The sequence below is a fragment of the Triturus cristatus genome, chromosome 4_2 (genome assembly GCF_964204655.1).
Source record: "Triturus cristatus chromosome 4_2, aTriCri1.1, whole genome shotgun sequence".
Taxonomy (NCBI): Eukaryota; Metazoa; Chordata; class Amphibia; order Caudata; family Salamandridae; genus Triturus; species Triturus cristatus.
Genome location: NC_140586.1, coordinates 239238371 through 239262642, shown reverse-complemented (window position 1 = coordinate 239262642; position 24272 = coordinate 239238371). Strand labels below are relative to the sequence as shown.

General features: G+C 43.6%; 1 protein-coding gene across 4 annotated transcripts in view; it reads right to left on the bottom strand.

Annotated features, from left to right (window-relative positions):
* Positions 1–1881: 1881 nt before the first annotated feature.
* The window catches only part of NOL12 (nucleolar protein 12), a 49519-nt gene continuing 27128 nt past the window's right edge, over positions 1882–24272 (bottom strand). For 2 of the 4 annotated variants that reach the window (XM_085601379.1, XM_085601381.1), the window contains exons 2-6: positions 20575–20680; positions 20265–20313; positions 15179–15321; positions 14446–14552; positions 1882–2685 (exon numbers count right to left, since the gene is read on the bottom strand). In XM_085601379.1, the coding sequence (XP_085457505.1) occupies positions 2514–2685; positions 14446–14552; positions 15179–15321; positions 20265–20313; positions 20575–20680 (577 nt within the window). In that variant the 3' untranslated portion in view covers positions 1882–2513. The remainder of the gene's footprint in view (positions 2686–14445; positions 14553–15178; positions 15322–20264; positions 20314–20574; positions 20681–24272) is intronic. The other 2 variants (XM_085601380.1, XM_085601382.1) reach the window with 1 other exon arrangement.

Here is a 24272-nt window from a genome sequence, read left to right as displayed (position 1 = left end):
CATCAAACCAAACAAGATGAATATGTGATGCAAGGAGCAAGTCTCCTATGTTAAGTCAGTGGAGCTACAGGAGACCTGGTAGTCGGAGGCTTGGAGCACAGCTCAGGGTGCAACTCCTACTTGGTTTCCAAGGTCCTGCGTTCTTTGCCAAGGACTGCTGGCACCTGGGATCAATGGCATTCAACAGAGGCCTCCAGGGGCACAGATCTCAAAACTGGCCAGGTGTAATTGACATTCATTTGGTATAAGCACCTACGGCACCAGTGACCTCTGGTTCACCTGTTGGCATTGGGGGCGGGGGGGGGGGGGGGGGGGGTCGGTAAGGACGGTAAGGCTTAAACCTACAAGTTTTGCACCTGGTTGGACTTAGAGCACAGCTGACACATCCTTTTGGGCACTCCAAGTCATTCTGGCCAGTCCATAACTGACACTTCTCCAACTTGATGCTTCTCAAAGCTCTGTTCTTAGCCCTCTCCAATTCTCCATTTATAACGCCCACCCCAGTGCTTTCCTTATTTCCTCCTCTGGTCAATTCTGTCACTCGTATGCCGACAAGACTTTCCATGAGGTGCCTGAATAAAACCATTGGTCTTTCTTCTGTTCAAATTTGGTTATCTTCTCACTCTCTTCCAATATTAATCTTACCAAAACTGAGATTTTATCGCCGCATTTCCTCTCACGCCTATATATCAATTTCTATTTCATAAACTCAAGCTTTCCGTCCTCTGCCCACTTTTGCTAATTTATTTTTTATTTGAGAGTTTTATGCAGCGCTAGCTAGATCCTATAATCGAGGTATGATCGCTCAACCCTTGCTCTACTTGCCTCATGTCTCACTCGTGCTTGGTTTTGGTGCAGTCAGTAAGGGGTCTGCTCCAAATTTGGAAGAGCAGCTTCCTCTTCTGCCAAGTTAGATCATAGGGCCACGTTTCTCCAGAATCGCAAGCACGGTTCTGGCCTTAAGTGGTTACAGTTACAAGCAGGGTCCTGTGTCTGGTAAATAGATCTTTGAGCTTCAGCAAACACTTCTTCTCATTCTAGGTGAACTATGAAGATAGAAGGCAAGGAGGCAGAAGGGTTTCCGACTTTGTGGAACAAGCAGGGAGCCAGTGTGAATACATTAGCTAATTAATTAAATTTTTTTAAATATCCCTCCAGTCTGGAGTGACTGCATAATGGATTGCATAATCTATGGCTCTTATGCACCTTCCTAGCCGTTTGCAGAGCAAGTAGAAGGGGCAGGCACCAAATGGTAAAATGACGGGTAGGCAGATATTTTATCTTACTTCTTTTGTAAACATTTTATTTCTTGGTGGTTTTTAATGCTGTACTAAATAGGTTTTGTAGGCATGTATCCCAAAGAGACTGGAATGCTGATCATCTTGAGTTAGTTTTGCGAGTAGGTTTCATTGCCACCTACTCTTGCAGTGGAGTTTGTCTCGGTTTGGGAATAGAGTTCCATTTAAATATGTGCATGTTCAATTTCATGCGTGTAACATGCAACTTGCTCAGAGGCAGTGACTTCTTTGCCACTCGAGAAATGGAATATCATTCAAGAGCTAGTGGCCACTAAAAGAATTACCCTGTCTGGAAAACTTGAGAACTAAGAAAGGGAGTGTGACCGATTAAATGCCTAAGAAACCTACTCCACAACTATCCGTCGGCGGCCATGCTGACTGGCAATATCATATCGCCCAAGGGAAGGTAAAAGGGAGAGGAAGCTGAAGGACTGTGCTTATGTTTCTCTTCCCAATGTTTAAAACTCTTATTTTTTAGAAGCTTAAGTGGTCGCAGCGCACTAGGTGACCCACCCTACTTCTCCATTAACTACCTAAACATACCAGCCAATGGACCAAGCAAAAACATGCACCTATATCAAAACAAGGCATCAACAAAAATCTTTATTAAAAAAATGTTCAGATATACAAACATAGGTCAGGGAACTGCAAGCAGCAGAATTTGGCAAGCATGGGTGGGCATGATCATGAAGAAGATAAGCACGTGTTTGTGGGAAGGGTGAGTAGCTGGTGTGATGCAGTTCCCAATGCCAACAAAAAGCACACTGGTCGATTCTTACAGCTCTTTGTCAGATCCCAGTTTGCCGTCCATGCCAAGATGTTCTATCCTAAACAAATGTATTTGAAAACTACACCATGAGAGCAAAAATGTTTCACACCACATCCTGGCAACTTCCATGTAGAAACCCAGAGTATTGACCCTTTTGCTGTGTCAAAGGAACGACAAAGATTCTGTGGCACTTTGTCCTAGTCAGGACTCAGGATTAGGCCCCTAAATGCACTGGAGAGACTGGAACTGCTCCAGGCTCCACATGTCCGAGAAACGGGGCTGTCCTACCACACATGTCCACAATGTTCGGACTTGGTATCATGAGCCAAGAGTGCGAGCCAGCAACATCTGACCTTCAGCACAAATAACAAAATCCCATGCTCCGATCTCATCCAATTAGAAGGACTTCTTCCCAAAGACAGCACTGTTGTTCCACTCGCCTGCCATCACTCTCGGTTCTGTCCTCGTTTTCCAGTCAAACGACGGCGCTGGGTTTTGCTGGTCCGGCCTGCCTTGGGCTTTTTGGCTGGAATTTCTTGTTGCCTGCCGGGTCGCTTTCCTTTGGTTTTTGCCTTCGTCTGGCTGCGGGCATGCAAGGAGGCTGTCAGAGAGCAGATCCTGGGTGTAGAGAAGAGAGATACATTTAAATTAAAAAAAAGAAAAGAAACAAGCATTGCAATGCAATAGGTTGTGCATTTTTTTGAGTAAGCGCTATTAGCAATGTAATGTAAATGTTTTTTTTTTTTAAAAAGAGACCATAACTAACAAGTCTGAGGCCAGCAGTTAAAACGATCTCCCACGTGGATGACTGGAAGCAAAGAGAAGCTGCCTGAAGGAAACTGGTGCCACTTCCTTATATACTAGAACGCTGCTTGGAAAAAGTACAGTCCGTGTTTCTGGAGTTGGGCAGTCAGGAAAATAGATACAATACATTTTAATTTTAGGAAAAAAAGTAATTTCTTGTAATGCTTACTGGTAAGTTGAATTAAAAAAAACAAAGCAAAGGTTTTTTTTTTTTTACACAGTAATTATCGGGATGAAGGTAATTCTTGAGTGGTAAAAGAATGCATCCTGCTTCAAAATGGCCCCCGCAAGTACACGCGTATTTCTGATGTCCCACTCATGGATTTAACATTCGAACACTTGATTTCCACTCACGTTCTGAGGGCGGAATTGAAACTAGGGCGGGGAGGGTCGAGTATCGACAGGAGGCTCTGTATAAAGCCCTCCGATATCTTGGGGTGAGTTTGCAATATTGTAAACATTTTTTATATACAAAAGCTCAAATTAAAATATGCATTAACACGGATGAGGGGTGATTGTGTGAACAAGTTGAGAGGATAGATTTAAAAATGAAAATGTCGTCAGCTAAGAGCGGAATTGTGTCAGCTTAAGCGCAGTTGTTCACTACCCTTGAAACCCAACAATCCACAATCCCGAGGCAAGAGAAACTTAAAAAATAGTCCATCAAGAACAACGTAAACGCACACGGGAGAAAGAAGATATATGAAAGGACCAGTCCCCATGGGCGGAATGAAAACACTAAAGACGGGACAAATGTGATGGATTCACCAATCAATAGAACAGGATTTTAAAAGACGCACTAAGGCACTAATGACAAGCGAGGGGTGTGCCGAAACCCCATACAGTAGATACAGCATGTCTCGCAGAGACAGCGCATGTGCTGCCTCGGCAAGACCTAAAAAGGGACTGCCAGTCATTCATCCAACTCATTAGCAAAAAGGGAATCAATACGCACTAAACTTTTTAAAAGTATAGGGGCCATGAGAAGGTTCAATGTTGGCTAAATGATACATAGAGAAAGAGATACAAGAGGAGTTGTATAGCAGGCTGGTCCCTTGACATTCAAAGTTCAACCACAAGTCTGTCCTGGCATCAGCAGCGGAGACCTCATCAACCTCCTCTTTACTCAAGTGAAAGGGCTGGAATGGTATTAATTGCCTTTACTCACTGTGAATGGTAACAATATGAAAGTACCCACCTGAATAATGTAATGTACGTATTATATACAAAACATGAAATACCTACGAATAAGTACAGGGGAGGCATTAACTAGTTTGTATAAATGTTACTATTTTTAGCACAGTGGCACAATGCTAAATGATGTGGAACAACACTGAATGTACAAAGCTATTACCAGTGTGAATTCCTTGCATACCATGGCAGTGAGGAACGATAATGTACATGGTGTGACAAGAGAGGTGAGCAGTGACAGAACCTTGCATTGACTGGAGAGGGGCACTGACAGGGCAAGGTGGGCATTGAGAGGAGGCAGCGATTAAGCAGAAATGATGGGGATTGAGCGACAGGGGAAGTGAAACAACTTCTGAGATGATTGATAATCGAAAGGGCATGACAGCAGAAATGAACAGTGACAGAAAGCCCATAGTGACATGAAAAGGTGGACAATGAATGAAGAGGGGACAGCGACTGTAAAGGTACCCAGTGACAGAAGAGGTTGGATTTGGAGGTTTTGGATAGTGACAGGAAAGGCTAGATAGGACAGGATAAGTTGGCAGTGACAGGAGAGGTGGACACTGATAGGAAATGTGACACTCATAAAATTTGAGGAGGGAGGGGGCATTGACAATTGAGAGGGGCAGTGACGGTGGAAGTTGGACAGTTACAGGGAAGTGGTCAGTGACCAGAGGTGGCTGCTACCAAACGGGATGGGGGGGGGGGGGTAGCAGGAAGCACACAGGCTCTCCTAAGCCAATCATGACACTGCTGTCACCAGCAAGACAGCAGTGTTGCGATTGGTTTAGCACCGTGGTTCAGCGCTCAGACAGGGAGTGGGAGCCTGTGCATGTTAAGTGTGCATGACTGTTTGGCTGGTGCAAGACAGCCAGCCAAACAGTCATGTGCATATCGAGAGTGCCCACCACTCCGTCCCCTGCTCTGGCCAGTCCAGCACCACCCTGCACCTAAGCTAGTACGGAAAAATAAAATGATAATGTTGCGTTATTATTTTTCCTTTTTGAACTGCTCGGAGAGTAGTGGGTCAACGCTCCTCCGCCTTAGCAGAGGAGCCGTCGCAGTCAGTGACATGACAAGAACCAAGATTAGAGAGAGGGTCAAAGAAGGGCATAAGGGGAAGTTTTCAGAGAGGTTGGATGCAGACGATACTGGATATGAGGATACTGCTGGAAAGGTGATAGAAAGGGGAGAAGAGGAGAGCGACGGGAGATGGAGTTAATAATGGCAGAGGACCCTGACAGGGAGGCAGACTCTGATGAGGGAAAAGAACAGTAACAGGAGATCTGGGAGGTGATGTGGGCATTGACAAGAGACTTGTGACACAAGTGCACATGACAAGAGAGCGAGGAAGAGATGACACAATTACATTAAAAAAAAAGATAAGGCAAATGGACAGATCTGTAGTCAAGTCTGAACTGGGCCAGCAATTTAATAAGCTTCAGCTAAATCGTAAGAGGCGATTGAGGTTGGTTAAGGGCAAGGTGCGAGTTGGCAATACAAAGGGGAGAGGAGTTGGCCTAACGGCTAGGGCGGTCAACCTCGAATCAGGGGAACTGGGTGTGAGTCTCGGCAAGGACGCTGAACATCCTGTGATTCTAGGCAAATCACTTAATCTCCCCGTGCCTAACAAAAATGAATGTGTGTCCTTATGTAACGTAACTGGTGCTATGTAAAGCGCTCAGATACCTGATTCGGGTCAAGTTTGCGCTATATAGAACTCTACCAAAAAAACAAAAAAAACCTTGAAAGGCACTGTAATGGGCAGAATAGCTCACATTCTCATCCAACACAGCTCAGATAAGCTTTATATTCAGCTTTGGCAAACCTAAGTAACTGCTTTGCCACATCATATAGGAAGAAACATCATGCACCATGAGAGAAAGTGCCTCTTTTGCATGGTTAGCCCCCACATTTCGCATGGTTTTGATGTGGTTTCAAATGTAGTGCACAGGCCCCTGCCATCCAGATGCCCTGTGCCAGTGCTCCTACCCTAAAAACAAACTTCCAATTAGTACTTCTGTCCCCTGTAAGTCCCTAGTAACTGGTATCCTGGGTAGCTAGGGCCAGAGAGCTGAGGAGGGTCCTTTGGGACCCCCCTCACTGGGAACATGCCATTGCACTTGCAGCCTGCATGCCCTGTGAGGGAAAAACAAAGTCAACATGCCACCCTGTCTGGGTGCCATGCCATCTAGCACTGCCTGGCAGCATAGGTAAGTCACCCTTCTAGCAGGCCTCACAGCCCCAAGGCATGGTACACTACACTACATGTGAGGGAATAGCTTAATGAGCAGCAATGCCCCTACAATGTTAGTCACCATTTCCCAATATTGTAAGTGCCAGTGAAGCCATAGAGTACATGGGCTGAGCACTCAAAACTAGAGTTCCACAGCATCATGATTAGGGCTCCCGGTTTTCAGTTTTTATGGATTTTTTACATATAAATACAGATGGACATCTATATTTCCTTTGTCTGTATTTATATTTAGAAACGGCAAAATACTAGCACATTTTGCCGCGCTGCCGTCGGGTATTTTGCTACCGACGTTCAAAATAAACAATTCTGCTGTCCCGTGTAAAAGGCAGCTCTTTACGTTTCGGTGTTTAAGCCACTGAGCAAAGGGAGGCTCTGTAGCCACTGAGCACAGGGTGGCTCTGTAGACACTGCCCACAGTCTGGTAAGAAGGGGTGAACGAAACAATAAAGCCTCGTTAACTAGTGAATGGTCCTTAAAGACCTGTGAAGTACTCGGGTGCTGCTGGAATCAATCACACTCATATGTTTATCGGCATGTGGCTAAATGTCACCATATGGCTATACAAAATTCACATGCACTTTTAAAGACACATTCATCAATGAATTACTATGAAACGGAGGAGGCACAAATTCCCATTATTTGAATATCATGAGAAGTGCAACCTAACGTTGGGGTGACATCCCTCAAACATCGGCATTGAGTCCATTTATCACGTCCAATGCTTTTGATTTTGGGGTGAAACTCTCGGTAGGCCGCTGCGGAAAGGAGGTGTATTTATTGCAGGAAGTGTACCCGATTTCAGAGCAAAATCTATCAGTAAATGGCGCAAATCGTCTGTTTTCATGTGAAACGCACATAGACTTTGAACAGAAGCTCCGGTGTTGGGTCCCAAAGTGTCTGTCACTGGAAAGTCACCTTGATTTCAGAGTGAACCACAATCGAACGCCTGAAACCCCTCCCCCACCCAAGAAACCACTCACCCACCTCCCCAGGCTGGTAAGGGCTGCAGTGAGTGTTGTCACGTGAAATGCACCTTCATTTGGGGTGAACCCCCGTCGCACACCAGTTGGGTAAGGGACGCAGCGAGCATGTTATCACGGGAAAACGCTACCATGAGTATGTTGAATAATTAAATAACACCAAGGGTTGATGTAAACGGGTTATTGAGATACCTTTTGGGATTGGTCTCACAATCAGTAGACCCGAACCTTTAGAATCAGAACTGCTGCGAAGCAAGACGCAGCAAGTCTAAATGATGCGCGTGTGTGTTGGGGGTGCCTCAATACTGCTATATACATGCATGCGGGCGTTAAGAGACTGCCAAACGCCTTAACCACTTCAGATGGATTACGCTATCAGGAGTGTGTTGAAGAATTGAATGACGCTAATGGTTGAGGTAAACGGGTTATTGAAACACCCCTTGGGATTAGCCTCACAATCAGTAGATCCGAACATTTAGACTCTGAACCGCTGCAAATACCGGTGTTGTGGAAATATTTTAAACGTTAATACTCGAGAACACTCGAAACACTATGCATATGAAAAGACTCAGTGTTTCCAGAGTATGGGTGATGCAGCACAAAAATACGCGGCTCCCAAAACTTCACGGAAGTACGTGATAAATCGAGTGTGTAACCAATTGCTCACTAACTTTGGTAAACCTCCACTGTTTTATATTTCCAGTGTGTGACTACAAGACGGCACCAAAAATCACGTGACCCGCATGGTGCAATCTAGCACCACCCAGTAGGTGAGAATGGTTAATGGATGAACACAGTTTTTACATCTAGTAGATGCAGGGTTGGAGAGGATATCAGGTTCACATATGTGGCACCTATTGAATATTCCCCAGTTTTGCCCCTACCATTTTTCCACTTGAGCACGGGGTATATAGAAAATACACTACCATTACCCCATGGACGAGTTAGATATATTAGTTGAGAGTTTGAGGAGTGACCGGGCAGGGTTTGAAAGTGCTTATTGGATTGGACACACTCAAGTTAGAGGTGTGGATTATGACACAAACACTGCAATATAACAGATGATATTGCACGTATCACGGGTGGAGTGATATAGCCACATAGATTATTAATATAGTCGTCACCACGGGTGTTAGTCCAGAATAGAGTGCTAACATGTTGCTGACACTATTTTCTTTTTCCAGAAAATCTACTGGATTTCATTTCTTAGGTGAGTGCAATAGGCCTAATTTTTTATCTGGGTTTGCATGTAGTACATGATCAAACTTAAGTCAGGGAAACCAAAAACTAAACTATACAGCCCTGAAGAAGGCCCTAGACCCTTGTGGGCTCTGTGCGCGGGCCGAAACATGTTGGCAGAACAAGTGGGTATATTTGAAACAAAAATTTCAAAACAACCCCATCACGGCATAAAGCTTTTTATTTAGTACCCCAGGTACCCCAAGAATAAAGGTTTGAACTAGGGGATACCTTGAGGTAATTTTAGAATTTATCACTGAACTGGTTCCCTGCATAACCAGAGAAAATTTATATAAGAACTCCCAGCACATCTTTTGGTTGAGTCCGCCCAGGTAGTACCATCTTACCTGGGTGTGGAAAGACGCCAATGATGAAGCATGTCACTACTAGTGAGTGAGGCGTCTTCTCCAATATCTTTGGATATCCCTACTCTTCCCATGGTTATGCGTAATGACAACATCTGACATACGGGTCAATTTATTGATTCTACAATTGACTCCTAACATCTATTGAACCTATTTCGGGGATATAGGAACTAGCAGTTGCTTCTGTGTTATTGTATCACGGGAAAAGCACCTTAATTTCGGGATACCCTCCCCCACCCCCAGTTAAGGGCAGCAATGAAGCTCCCCTTCTACCGAGGGGGAGTAGGGAGAATGGGCAGTAATTCTTCACACCACCCCAGAACTCGTGGGCGAGTGAGAGCTCCAGCGGAGCCCTCGGGAGAGCGGCGTCGCCCAGTCTGGGCCGGGGGTGACCTGTTGCGGGCTGCCCCTGCTGAGGCTCCCATGCCTTTTTGGCTGAAAGTGCTCCTGAAGCTCTATTGTACACGAACAATTGAGGGCTGAACCATAGCAGAAATTACTAGATTTGTCGGCATACATTTATTTAGAGAAAATCTTCATTGAGAGGTAATATTGTGCGATGGCCACAAACTTTCATATTCAATAGCTTGAACTTCACTGTATGGAATTTAAGTTATCGCCAACCATTTGAGTCCGTACTTCGGCATGTTCATGTTTTGGGAGTATTACTTTAATCCAACCGGAAGATATGTATTTTGGAAGTGGGGTGTGCAGGGGGGGACTTGCTGCATACCTGAGGCAGTGAGACTGCACATGCGACAGCTCTTCAGGAGAGTGAGTGCGGACAGACCAGTGCAGCGCCACACCAAGTGGCCTCTTGGCACATGGCCATACGCTGACTTCTGCAGCTCCCACAATGTGTAATCTCAAAGGCTGCCCTGAGGCACTATTCATCTGCGTGCTACAAATTTCCCATAATTGACTGCAGATCAGGTTGAGGTTTCAGCAGGGCTGGCAGTTTTTCATCCTTCTGAGGACGGTTTAACTTAGCACCATTGTTGAGTTGGAATAGTAGGTGTGCCTGCTTGATTTTGCTCGTAACAAAGCCACTCATAGGCGTAAAAATGTCTCGGAATTTCACTGAAATTATGAAAATGTCACACAGGTCAATCCGAAACCATAACAGCTATGGGTTAGTCCACTCCGCTTCCAGTAAAAACAATTGGGCTGACTTAAAGCCATGTTAGAGCTAACGTTTAGCATGGGTCTCTCTCTGTCACAACCGGTATTTATGTCCTACTGCCCTCTTCCTGTGTCAATTTAAATAAATGTGGAAAAATACTAGCTGTTGCGTCGTCTTTTGCTTGTGGCAAAAAAAAAAAAGTGGATAAATACAGATAAAATGCCCAAAAAATAAATATGGATAAATACAGACGGAAAGGGCAAAAAACAAATTCCATAAAACCGGAAGCCCTAATCATGATGGCCTCACTGACTACGGGAGTGTTCGGTTCTAAACTACTCCTTTCAATAAACCCACACTGATGCCAGTGTGGGATTTATTGTACCATGTACCCAGTGGGCACTTCAGAGGTACCCCCTGAATCTCTACCAACCCTGGTGTGGTCTTTGACCGGCTGTAGGCCGGCAGCCTCAATCAGACATGTTTCTGGACCCCTGGGTAGTGAGCCCCTGCTCTCTGGGACCAGAAATAATGCATATCCTGGGCAGAGTTGTCATGCGTACTCCCCCAGGATGGGCCTGTGCTCGAAGATGGGAAGCTTGAAAGGCCTGCCGCCTTTGTAATGCGACCCCCAGCCTCTGCTGCTAGCAGCAGATCGCAGCCCCTGGTTTACACCTGCACTTTGGGCAGGAAAACTGGCAGGAAAGTAAAAAAAAAAAAAAGATAGGTGTGCCCACCTCTGCCAACCGCACCCCTAAGGTAGGGGGAGGTGAAGCACACTCTACAGTCCCCGCCATCTTGAGGATGGGGGGACCCCACCAATCAGGACTAGGTCTTTGCCCCCTCCCAGAGGAGGGTGGTATAATAGAGGGTGTAGTCAACCAGGTGAGGTGACCATTGGCCCTACCTGCGACTCTCCTAAAACACCTCCTAAATTTAGTATGTGGTGGATCCCCCAGACCTGGACCTCACATCTGTGATGACCTAAGAAGAAAGAAGATACCCTGCAGCAAAAGCCAGAAGAAGACAACTGCCTTGCCCCCAGCCCTACTAGCCTGTTTCCAGCTTTGACAACCCAGCGACCTGTCTTGCAACAATGACCTCCAAAATGCCTGGGAGGTCTGCTGCCTTCAATAAAGGCTCCAAATCTCCTGAAGACAGCAGACATATCCAGAAGAAACCGACTCCAAAGACTCCAGATCCAGACAGATGCGCATCTCCAGCCTACTCTGCACCAGACGCCCACGTCCAGAGTCTGAGTGGCGCAGTGAAGTCTCCCCGGCGATCGTCACCTAGTGTCCAGCATTGGCTGACCTCTCCTGCCCTCCACAACGGCGCCTGCAATGTGAATCTAGAGGTTCCCCTGACCGCTACTGGCTCCAGTAAGAAGACTACGGCATCGAAAGACACCCCAGCACCCGAAGCACCTGGGCCTTGGTGAGCTGAACAGACTGTGCCCCTATGACCCGTTACATCTCTACTTACCTCTGCTGTCGTTGGTCTTCCTCTTGCAACATCCGGTGCTACGCCTGCAGCTTCATTACCATCAGGAAAATCCCCATTGAAAAGCATTGGGTGCCCACCGTCAAATTTGCACCCTGCACCCGGCCACCCCTATGCCACTGGTGGTGTATGTTTGGTGCAGCTTTGTGGCCCACGTGCTTAACTTAACCCCCAAAACCTGGCTCCTGCAACCGATTCACCTACATGCAAGCAGTGTGGCTCCAGGCACCCCCAGTCTCCAATGGAAAGCACTGGGTCGAACTCGGATTTTGACATCTGCACCCGGCCACCCCTGTGCAGCTGGTGGTCCAGCTTTGGTACTTACATGACCCCTGGCCTCATGCTGACTTTTGACTCAGAAGACTGAAATTGTAAGTTTGATACTCATCCGTTTAACCACAATATTGTTTTCCCCATAGAATAACATTGGACACTGTGAAAAAGTTTGTGTCGAATATTTTAGAAAGTCAAAATAATTTTTAATTAAAAACGCACTTACATCATTACGAGGACCTGGGTTTAAAAAAATGCACTAACAAAGGATTTCCTCGAGTCGTGTGTCCAAAATTGATAATGTGTGTGCAATAAATGTCTTACACTCTGCTGTGTTAGGCCTAAGGCTGCTCGCCCACACTACCACTAATAGAGCACTTTGGGGTTTTACATTGAGCCTTGTACATTTTTGGGGAACCGCTGGACTCCGGGCACGGTATTACCACTTAGTGGCAATACCATATACAGAGCCAGCTTCCTACACACCAGGATAAGGGCAGGCTACTGATTTAATAGTTACACAAGAAGTTAGTTAATAACTCAGGCCATGCTTTCTCCAGACACCACTACTAGAAGTTAATATCCCAATGATCTCCAAACTATTCCGCAGCACTACATATTACTTTTTAGATCCATCAACAAATCTCACAACAAGCAAGTCCCACTATGCAGGACTGTACATGGACTACAACATGCTAAACCACATCAGAGCACTTTTAGACTGCAGGCTGAAATGTTAGCATAGGAATGGCAGATAATGCACACTCGACAACCAAACATACGGTGAAGCAAGAACAGCAGATTGTGCGATGTACAAATGCCAATAACAGAATTTAAGATAAGATGAGCGCTAGTTGGAATAAATACCCAATCTCGGGGAGGTAGCTTCCAAGGAAGTGAGCTCTATTCCCAAGTATTAAACTAGCTGCTGCATATCTACTTCTGAAAAACGCATCTATACACCAGTTACAATCCCCAAGCAGCTGAGGATTGTGAAACAATTAAAAAGAGTAAGGGGTGGGGGAAGGCGTTGTTGATAGCTGCATACAGCGGGAACAATGTTCAGTTCTGGGTACAGACGCAAACAAATTAAGAATGATCCATCTGTGACATAACCTCAGGCAGTAAACCGTGAAGAATTGACATCCAGGTTAATTCTGAAATTTCCTCAAACAAGTGTTTTCTTATGACCTCGCCACCAAGCATCTCTCCCCATCAAAAAAGAAAAACAAAGTAACTAGATTTCAAATATACTAAAGGATTTTGCAGAGCCCGACATTGACAAGATCACTGGCGTTGTGATCACAAAACCCAAGTCACAATGTACAAAAGGTACTTTGTGAGCCAAAAATGGCTAACTTTCAAGGTATGTCTGAGAGCCACAGTGATTAGGAAGATGTGAAAGTGTCTCACACCCTCATCCTTCTGAATCACAATAGAATATATCAATGGTTTGCGACAGCAACTGTGGTTGTGAGCCATTGATCAGATCTCGAACTGTGAAAGCAGGCCCCGTGATTTAGCAAAGTGGAAGCGGTCTGTGACAAACAGCTTTCACTTTGAGAGTAACAGTAGTGGGCATCGGGGGAAGGAGATCAGGCAGTGGTTCAGAGGACCACTCTAGCTCCCATTGATTTGCGCACATAACATGCCATTTCTCTTTTTTGATGCAGCCCTTGTAACATTAATGGACCATTTTCCAAATGTGAATGCAGGGATGGAGGTCTGCTGTTCCTCATAGATCTCTATCCCTGCATTTACAGTTATTTGGTAGTATTCTGTAAATAATACCAATGGCTGTTCTGTGCTATGCCAGATTTATGCATGCATCAAAGCAAAAAAAAAAAAATGAAGGTTGATTTGCAAAACGGACTGCTTTTTGGCCCAGACTTTAATACAGCATGCCCATCATTTCTATTTTGTGGATTCTCAGATCCAGTCATGTCCACAACCAAAGATTACATGAGTAGTGCACTGCAGACCCTGACCGAGAAAAGATTTGCTTCTTTGAATTGGGCCAATCACCTCTTAATCTGGAGAGACCAAAGTACTGCGTGACATGATTAGAACAAGACCAGCTCCCTATTCAGACCAAATGCCTGCCTCTAGACACCAGCTGATATTATTCAAAACCCAGACAAGCTGAACTAGTCTCCAAACTTATGTCCAGTCTCTGAACTGCAACATTCCTGTTCCAATAATGACACAAAACCAAGCCTTAAATCAAGACTTGACATGCTAGACTCTTGTATCGGAATAGGAGTTGGTTTTGTTCCAACCCTGACACAGACTCAAGTGAGGTCTCTGAAAAGAGGCCACTCTTGTCCTAAGTTATATCTCTGAACAGGAGCTGGACTTGCTCTAACCCTGAAAGCCTGAAATCCAATCGGAGAAAAAGAAAACACAACAAAGTCTGCAGTCCTGTCTGGATGCATGATACCGAAGAGGTTTAACTAGCCTCAAGCTTCCAGAGAAAGCTCTAGTCAGATGATTCTAACTCCACTCCGGCCCTGGTTTGAGCTAAAACCCCTGGAAGTACTACTCTTCCTCTGAACTAAAGCCACAGCTCCACCATCATGAGTAATAGTTTCAGGAAGCCGTTGAGCCATAGCGTGCCACCCTCATCACTTCCATAACACTCACTTTTTAGACAGGAGTGGGTCTCCAGCCTTTTTGGGAAGTGCTTTTACCACGGATTGTTCATCCTTTTTCAGATCAACCTCTTGTTCCTCCTCGTCTTCAACCTGTAACTGGAAACAGAAGGTTGTGAATGCAGTACAGAAAAAGTTGCATATGACAATGAAACAATCATTCAGACTGGAGTGACCAGTCAGGAGACAAGTACAAACGGAGGAGTAGAAGAGATGCAACAGAAATAGCGAAGAGATAACTCTGCCAAAAGGATGCTGAGGCCAAAAGGAGACAACAAAGGGAGGAGAGAGCAGAAAACATATGCAGCGGTCAAGCGAAGGAAGGACAGACCAGAGAAGCCACAGCTTGGAGAAGATAGAGGAGATACTAAAGAAAGGAGAATATAAAGTATAAACGCATGGACAAAACATGGAAATTATGGGATGTGAACGTGATCTCTATGGATTTAGCTGCTTTTTAAAAATTCAGCTAATTAACGTGTGGGGAGGGAAAGATTTTTTCCAACGCTGAAACCCCTTCTTGCGCCCTTCATGTGGCACCCCACTTTCACTGAGTTAGTACTTCCAGGATTACACCTCCGTGAGCGGAGGAAACAGAAGGCCCTATAGAGACCATCACAACATTGAAGAAAAGTGGCAACAAAATATGATCTGTGCGCATGCCTTCCACCACTTAGCGATTTTGGGCAAGCGGCTACCCTTTCAATCACAGTGCAGAGACTTACCCCCCAGCTATCCAGACCCAGCAGGCCCACTCCAGAAAGATCCAGATCGCTGACAGTGGTCACAGTCACCGTGTGGTTGGGATGGTCGTACTGTACAGACTCTTTCTTTGACGTCACCAAGTGCTCCAGCTCGTCTGCCTCTTCTGTGGGGGTTACAAAGGCAGATAATTTATGAGAGAAAACAGATCAGAGTAAAGCCTCTGTTGCCCCAAAACATTAAACCCCATGCGTTTACTAACTTTGAGCAGCCCTGCCTAGTTCTCTGAATTTGGTCATAAAATAGTGAAGGGCAGGGAAAATGGCCCCAGTCCGGTGTGTTTAATAGTCAGGTTGATTTGTACAAGGGTTCAATTCATGGTATTTATAGAGCGCACAGCTACCTCGGAGGAGGTGTCCCGGTGCTAGCGAAAAGCTCAAAGGGTAAGGGAGGAACTAATGATTACAAAACCACAAAAGAGGTATCAAACAGAAAGGTTTTAAGAATGAGTCGAAGACAGATTCCGAGGGGCTGCAAAGCAGACTGAATGGCAGAGCGTTCCACAATTTGGAGGCAAGATAGGGGAAAACGCAGTAATTTAAGGTTGTTGGACCTCAGAGCCATGAACTGGGAATAGGGCTTAAGACTTCTCCTAAGGTAGATAGGGCCTTTATGCAAGAATGCTCTGAAAACCAGAGTAAGTGCCTTGAACTGAATTCTCTTAATGACAGGAAGCCAGTGGAGATGACAGGTGAGGAGAAACTGGTGATCGTGGGGGGATCTGGGTTGCTTCCAAGAGCACTTCTTAGCCCTAGGATGAGGATACTCGTGTTTTCCTGGATCATGGATTAACTCTCTGGTTCAAGGGAACTCACCAAAACGAAATTAAACAGAAGGAATGAGTTGTCAAGCCAAAAAATAAACCATAAAAATGTTCCACAGGCTTATTTGCTGTAAGTTCTTTATGGGAAACTGCATTAACCATGCGGTCTAAGCCACACATGCTGCTTCCATGCAAGCTGAACACCGCTTGCCATAACCACACGTGTGTGTAGTTTTTGAGGCTGGGGGCTATTTTATGAGTGAGGGTGGGTGGGGGCAGGGTTGTTTTTTGGGCTGGGGGCCGGGTTTTGGGGGGGGGGGGGGGGGTTGCAGTAGTTTTTAGGGCTGGGGGACCGTTTCAGGCTCAGAATAGGGGTTAGGGGTAGTGTTTAGGGCTGGGTCGGGAGGGATTGCAGTGCTGAGGGCCGGTTTTAAGGGCCCAGGGCAGTGGGGGGTGTCTCGGGTGTGAATGTTACTACGCATCTAACTTTGCCAATCATGCCTTTACAACAAAATGTGGTGTAAAGGCATGTGCGGTTAAGGCATACGTAGTAAATGTGTGGTTAAGACGCATTCATAATTGTGACAGCGTAGTTGAAGCACGCGTGGTTTAGTCATGCGTGCTTCTGTTATACAACTGTCCTTTATCAGTACAGCGCCCAAAGCGGAAGTGGCCACCTGCAACACACACACTTGCATAACCTGTTGCACATCAATATTGAGAATTACCACCACAGCAGGAAGATACTACCTGTTTTCATAGAGAGCAATTAGGGCCGCTACAGCACTGGTTTTGTAGAGCTACAATTCCAAAACAAACCCCCCCCCAACTAATGCTGGGTTACTTACTCTTCTACAGGGTTTCACAGGTTATCCACAGACAGCTAACTAGGGAAATATCACTACACCTACCAAGACCTCGCAAGAGGTATGGACTAATGTGCCAAGGCAGAAGAGGCCACTTACCGGTCAAGATGCTATGCAAAGAAATAAAAGAATATTTGGGGATCATGGGAGGAGTATTTTCCCACGATTTAAATTGAAGCCCTTTGATCATTTTATCTTAAGTGCTGGAAGTATATTTACCAAAATATGATGTCTTATGCTGATGAATGATCTTTGCCTGTTACATATAGTGACGGATGTGTTAAATCAAGTATTGCTGGGCCGACGTTCAGCGATACATCTTTCAGGAGTACACAAAGCAGGAGGAAAGAGGAACGTCTTGACAGAAGAGTGAAGGTGTATCAGCCAGTCCATCCCAAAATACAATGAAGCTCAGGAGGTCAATTTTAGAAAAGCTATGGTTAATAAAAAGGTTTAATTGTACGATTATGTTTCCTTGAGCATTTGTTACAGAAGCAAGCTTACCTACTTCAAAAGTAACAAGGGGAGGTGTTAGCAGTTCCCATGAGGGCGGTGAGCACAATGTTCACATCCCCATAGTTAACAGCTAAACAATCAACCAAGTTCAGCGCACCATAGAAAGAGTTGCATAAAGGTCATTCTCTTAATTGCCAGATGTTTTTTTGAAAATTAATAAAAAAAGATTTTTTTTTTTTTTAAATAAAGGTAATTATTCTCTTTTAAATCTGGGAAGTGACTTCTATCCAACCCCATTTCCGGGGGAGAAAAAATAGCAGGGTGTTTCGGCACCACCTTCCGTTAAAGTTCACCTTGTTAAGGACAATACAAAACTTGTCTGTGAGACATAGTTAAATTAGTAATCAATGATTCAAAATTGCGGTGCCAATTTTTTCGGCCCTTGTAAGTTTTCAGGTATGGTGATTGGTGACACGGCAGCTTTGGAATTCTTCATCCCCTTCAATGATTTACTTGAGGACCATCTTTGATACTCCAAAGCTCTGGTTATGATGTAGCTCGTCAGCTAATGTGGACTATGGTGATTTTGTGTCCTCTTGCTACCTACTGGTTTGCATCAACTCTGCCATTTCGTACTCACCAAGAGTGGCAAGAAGAAACTATCAGTTCAAGGAATGTAAATATATATCAAAACATTTTTTGCATGGACCTAGTAGCACTACTCTTGCATAATCTCTTTAGCCCTTTGTTGGCACATTGGTCACAGACCCTACCCTACGAACCTACAGTCAGGCAGAGAACATGTGCTAGTTCGTCTTTGTTCTCCGCCATGTTACAAAAAGATCACTTGGGCAACCTGGCTACAACTACATTCCACAGGAAGGCATTTTCAGCACCTCTGCAGGGCAGAGTAATTGGTACACTCATGCAAGGTTTTAAACCATCTTTCATCCATAGTAACGCATTAGATTGCAGACAACCCCACCTTACGCATCAGAATGGGACCACCTTCTCGAAAGTGGTGAACAAGTATCTATTTAAATACAGTTCTATTTGGACATAATAATATTTTATTTTCTCAACGACATAACCCAGGGTCTATCAAGGACCCTGGACTCCCCTTTTAATGCATGTATTTCAATAAAACAATTGAAATGGCTTGGGTATCAGCACCTAGTGATAGGCATGAAATAAATGTTAAAAGTGCTGTGCACACCCTACTTTAGGAGATGCCAATGCAGTGCCACATCTTTGCCTCTTCCACAAGAAAGGTTCCTCACACTATGCAACAATAGACTATGGGTCCATCAGCGGTGCTGCATAACAAAATTGCATCTCAGTCCTACATGCAGTGACAAAGTCTAGGTACTTCACTCTGCATATTTGCATACTCCAGACCCTTTCCTTGTATAGTGATAAAGCAAGGAACCACCAGGCAGTAGAGTGGGACTAGACTTTACCTTCCCATGTGCAGTCACACAGGACCCTCATTTTTTGTGTGTGTGTGTGTGTACTAGTTAGGAATGTGTGAATGCATTGTCCAGGTCACTGTGCAATGGTACACACCACAGGCCTCGAGAAATCTACTCACCAGCTCGCTATGGTGGGTCAGATTTTATCAGGGCAAGCTATATTTAGGGCTACTCAAGCGGACAAAGACTAGGTGTTCTGTTCACTCAAAGTAAAAGAGCAGTGAAGATGCCTTTAAATCTTGTTTTTATCTGGTCATATTTGCTCTGTGTTCAGACACAGATGTGAGAAGTCAGTATGCGTCTTCTTACAATTACTTTTCTTTCTTCCAAGATTTTGCAAAGTGAACTGTCTGACATGCTGTACAAAGAGTGTGAAATGAAAGGCTGCAGGGTGTCAGGTTTTTTTCCCTAAGACAACATTTAAATGGCTAATAAGTGAACTGCACAAACATTTAAAATATATATTTCACTAGTTATGAAAGTCCCTTTTCTGTAATTGTGACAAAAAAATAGTTTAGTAGGATAAAAACAGATCAGGACACTTGGTGATGTGCAAATGATAAATATGTTTGCTGAAACTGAATTTTCACAGATATTTATTTATACACTATATAGTTTATTCAGTAAAATTGCTTGTTGGTGGGAATGTTTTTTGCCATTTCAATGGGAAATTTACTGTCTGTAAATGACAGTGTGTTACCACATCATACTTTAGGAATATATTTATTAAAAGTGATGTTTTAAACATGGACTGAGAAACTCCTGTCTCTGCCCGGAAGGCAATGCTTTTAGTGAACTAAGAGGCAAATTAGGGATCATGTGTACCCTATATGTGGGCTAGATTCTTATTATACATGGAGCAAACATTTAGTTTGTTTAATCAAACAAAAGAGTTTTTTGTGCACAAATGCTGAACTCACATATTTGAATGTGCTCTCAAATGTGATAATGAAGCAAAAGGAACCTCTGTAAAATAAAATACTTGCCTAGGATTACACAATACGGGTCAAGAACATTACAGTTAGGTTGAGTAGATTATTCAAGTCTAGACCTGCAGGTCTAGTAACATATTTATAATTTTCTAAGGCCTACACCAGGACACATCCCCCACGTAATGGGACACACATGGTCACTCCCTTTCTGGAGTGGTCCAGACTATTTAGTCCCTGTGATAGTGCAGTGATTAAGGTTGGGCTCTATCCTCTTATTTCCAATGGTTCCAGCAAGGACCCTCTGCTTGTGTAGTACATTTTAATTGCCTCCCTCTATATAGTGGTAGGAGTCAGGACCCATCCGCTATTCAAGATTAGTCCACTTGCTTATCCATTTACAGGGCTGGGTTCCTCCATGGTACATTCCGAGGCACATGAAAGAAGGAAAGACAAAACTGGGGTGCTCACATTTTTCTGTAGAAAACGTGGCATGAATCTACCGCCATACCCAAAATGCTCAGGGCACAAAGTAAATATTAGTGAAGCTGAGCATTACTTACCAAGTGCCTCTTCACGTTCCTTCAGCATCCGCACATACTCTTTGTGTCTCTGAGAAATTAAACAGAACAGCATTAATGTTATCCCTTGAGCAAGTCACAGGTTCATGTGATAGGAGGTGATGGACTGTGCATGGAGTCAGGGTTTACTGTTCTTATGCTAAGAGATAGCAGTAAGGAGTGGGAGTGCTGAAAAAGTAACCACCTCCAAAAAGCGAGAGAGAGGTACTGCTATTAAATTACACTTGTTGACCAGAAAAGAGTCTTAAGTATATTTGGAAGTGATCCCCTGGAGCCCCCTGACCGCATGTACCTCTTCCCTCATCTTCTTTTGTTCAGTTTTTATTTTTTTCTTGATTTCTTCCACTGCAGCTTTTCTTCTCTCCACCTTGCGTTTGTGGAACCCAGTGAGGAACTCTCTGAAAAATAATGGACAGTAGACCCAATAAATGAGTAGAAAAGATTGGTAACAAGGCACAGAAACTGGGAGCTTCGCAAGGAATGAAATTGACACCACCGTGCACCGCAAGTGAAAATTGGGGGGGGGTGGGGGTTTAAGAAACAATTGCAATAAGACCAATATAATTTTTCCCATTCGTGCCTGCCATCTAAAACCAGAACCAGTCCAAATGTATATATGTTCCATATCTAAACTTTGAGCAAAAATAATTACTCAAAGCGTATCCACCTCTTCAGTAACACTAGGTCACTGATGGGTTTAGGCACTCAATAAGTCATCACTCATGCACTCAGTTATTCATATTTGCATTCATGCATCCATTCACCCAGAGTCATTCTTGCATTCACCCTCTGACACAACAACGCCCACACAAACTCATCATATGCATGATATTAAAACAATGCAGGTAGAAAAAACAGACAGCTGTCTAAATACAGCAGGCATAAACTTCCAGTAAGTAATTAAACAGAGCAGTGGGTGTCTATATTAGAGGTCTTGTAAATAGTCGTTATTTTTTAAGTTCCTGCATGGCTGTCACATTTAGAACCTCTGTGCTGGCCCTCCTGGAGGTTTAAAATAATGAAAGTATCGACTACAGAATTCCGCAATGGTCTCCTGTTTCAGAGGAAATGGCCACAATGTATGAGTAGTACACCAGATGAAATGAGTGGCAAGCAAGCAACTAGTTAGCACGGATTTAACAGCTGTAATATTAAAATAAAAAAAGAGAAGCAAAGAAATGAAAGGAGAACTTTAAATGGAGAAAACTGTAAACAAAAAGAAAGACCAACAAGCCATGACACTGAAGCACACTCATTTTCAGGTGGATATACACACATGATCAGAAAATACCGTCATTAACAGGACAAAAGAGCCAATGGTTGATGTTGATTCAATCAATATCCCATGTAGTATTCTGTCGTGGATGGAAGAAGAGAGAAAATGACTATCGGACAGACCAATGGCAGAACAGAGCTGACCCAAAGGCCCTATAAGTACCTATATGGATATATATTTGCATATAAAATGTATGTACTATTCAATGAATGTCTTTATTATAGGATCCTGGAAGAAAACTAATAGATTATAGAAAGGAGTCCAAATCTTTGCCCCCTAGGGTTTGTCAAGGTGGCAACAAACATGAAACGCCTACCCTACAATGTTAATCTGAGACATTTCATGTAACAAAATACCTATCCTTAGGCTTTAATACAGAGAAATAACAATCCATCCGTAAATGCCTATTGACTGGAACATATGTTTTTCACGATCAATAGGTCAGGCCTATTGTGTTTATCATAACTTTCATAATAAACAGATCAGACCTATGGCACCGAAAATGTTTTTCCTAGTGAATTAATCAGGCCTATAGCAGTCCTTCTTGCTATATTGGCTTGGCACCATTAACCAACAGAGGCATCCCATACGGAGCTTGAGCAGTCTCACAAGGCAACCATCAGGCATACAGTCCTCAAAATACACATTATACAAAAATTACAGTTGCCAAAGCAAAACACTAACTCTCCTAACAGGGTATAAAAGGATTCTAACATAGCAAGTCTACTATACCCATGATTTGTCCAAGGGGGTAACTAACCAACATCCTTGCTTACTAAGGAAATGTGAGAGAGACCATGTTTCAAAATACCTATCTATAGGCTTTAATACAAAGTAATAACAATCTCCCTATAAAGGTCTATTAACTTTAACATATGCTTTTCACAATTAATGTGTCAGGCCTACTGCCTTTATCGTAACTTGTCATTATAAACAATCAGGCCTATAATCTTAATCATTGACTTATCACCGTAACCAACTCAGACCTACTGTACTGTTCACAAACCTTCCCACAAAGCAACCATCAGGTGTACCTTAAAAAAAAAATTACAAATATGCACAAAATGTAGTTGTCAAAACAAGATAAAATCCCTGGTAATAGAGCTTAATAAGGATCAACATAGGTGATTTGCACTATCACCGTGGTTTGTTCAGGTGGGTCACCAACACCAAAACCCTTGTCTACTAAGGTGACCTAAGAAGTTCCTGCAACAAAATACCCACCTACAAGCATTAGCACAGTGTGATAACAAACCACCCATAAAAGCCTATGGTCTTTAACACATGCCTTTCACAATAAGTAAGGGCTACTTGCTTTGTCATACCTTTTCATTACCAACAGAAAAAAATATGCAACTTCTTTCATCAAAGTGAAAATCTACTCACAAGGTTTGCCAGAGTGGATGACCAAAACCCTTCCTTACAATGGCAATCTGCCAGATTACATGTGACCAAATACATTTCTATTGCCTGTAACCTAATGTGCTAACAACCCACTGTTAATAGGCAATTGATTTTACATGCACTTTTTACAATAAATAAGACCGCCCTCCTGCTTAATAACAGGGGTTCATCATAAACAGGCCTAACCTATGGATCTGGCACAACCTCTCCAAGTGAACCAAACCAGACTATAGATGTTATCATTTGCTTTGTTTCCATTACCAACTCTGACCTACTGCACTGAGCGTAAGCTTCCCCACTAGGCTTCCTTCAGACATACGGTCATACAATTGTGAATGTACACAAAATGACAAGGAAAAGCAAAATACCATCTCTGAGAAGGTCTAAAGCACTAATACTCAAAGTACGTCCCGTGGGCCTCATGCGGTCCTCCTGACCTTTACATGTGGCCCACTGGTTAACAGCAGCTCTGGGCTGCTGTTTACTCGTCACAGCACTAGCAATAAAATGATGCTAAATAAACATGCAAATATTTATTTAAATGTTAATTTGTGTTAAAGAAAGAAAATAACTAGGGTGTCCCGCACAGCTCAACTTTAAGAACATCTTTATTTTTAAAGAAATCGAGCAGCAAAAGTGTAAAAATTATAGACTCTTCAAAATTAAAAAAAAATATTTAACCTGCAGAACCTTTTCACCTTAGTTTATCAGATTGTATCAGCGCATTGACAAGTATTATTTTAAAAGTGATGGTTTTCAAATATGAATTTATAAACATTAATTCTTCCCTCCACCCTTACAATAATGCCAATGGTGAACTAAAGAGGCAAATCAGTTGATATGTGCACTCTTTGGGTGACCTGGGTTCCTATTATAAATGGAGAACATTATAGTTTATTAAATGATACACAGGAGAAGGTTTTTACAATGCACATCCATAAGTCATTTATTTTGAGGTCCTCTTATTTGTGTTAATGGAGAAAAAGTTGGGAAAGTGAAATAAAACAATTGTCTAACGTCACACAATTTAAGTAAGTGGGGAAGCTGGGATGGATCTCGGATTTTCTGGTTTCACATTATGCAATTATGCTTCACTTCACCTACACCCACCTTAATGCCAACCCCCCGTCCAACCTCCACCCCGCTGGTATCAACGCGGCCCTCGGTCACATCACAAACTAAACTTATGGCCCCTTGGAAAATGCTTGTAAATACCCATGGTCTAAAGGATCCTTGCAGTGCAAATGTTCTATTCCCATGGCTTATCAATGGGGATAACCAAACCAAAACCCTTGCCTACTAAGTTAATT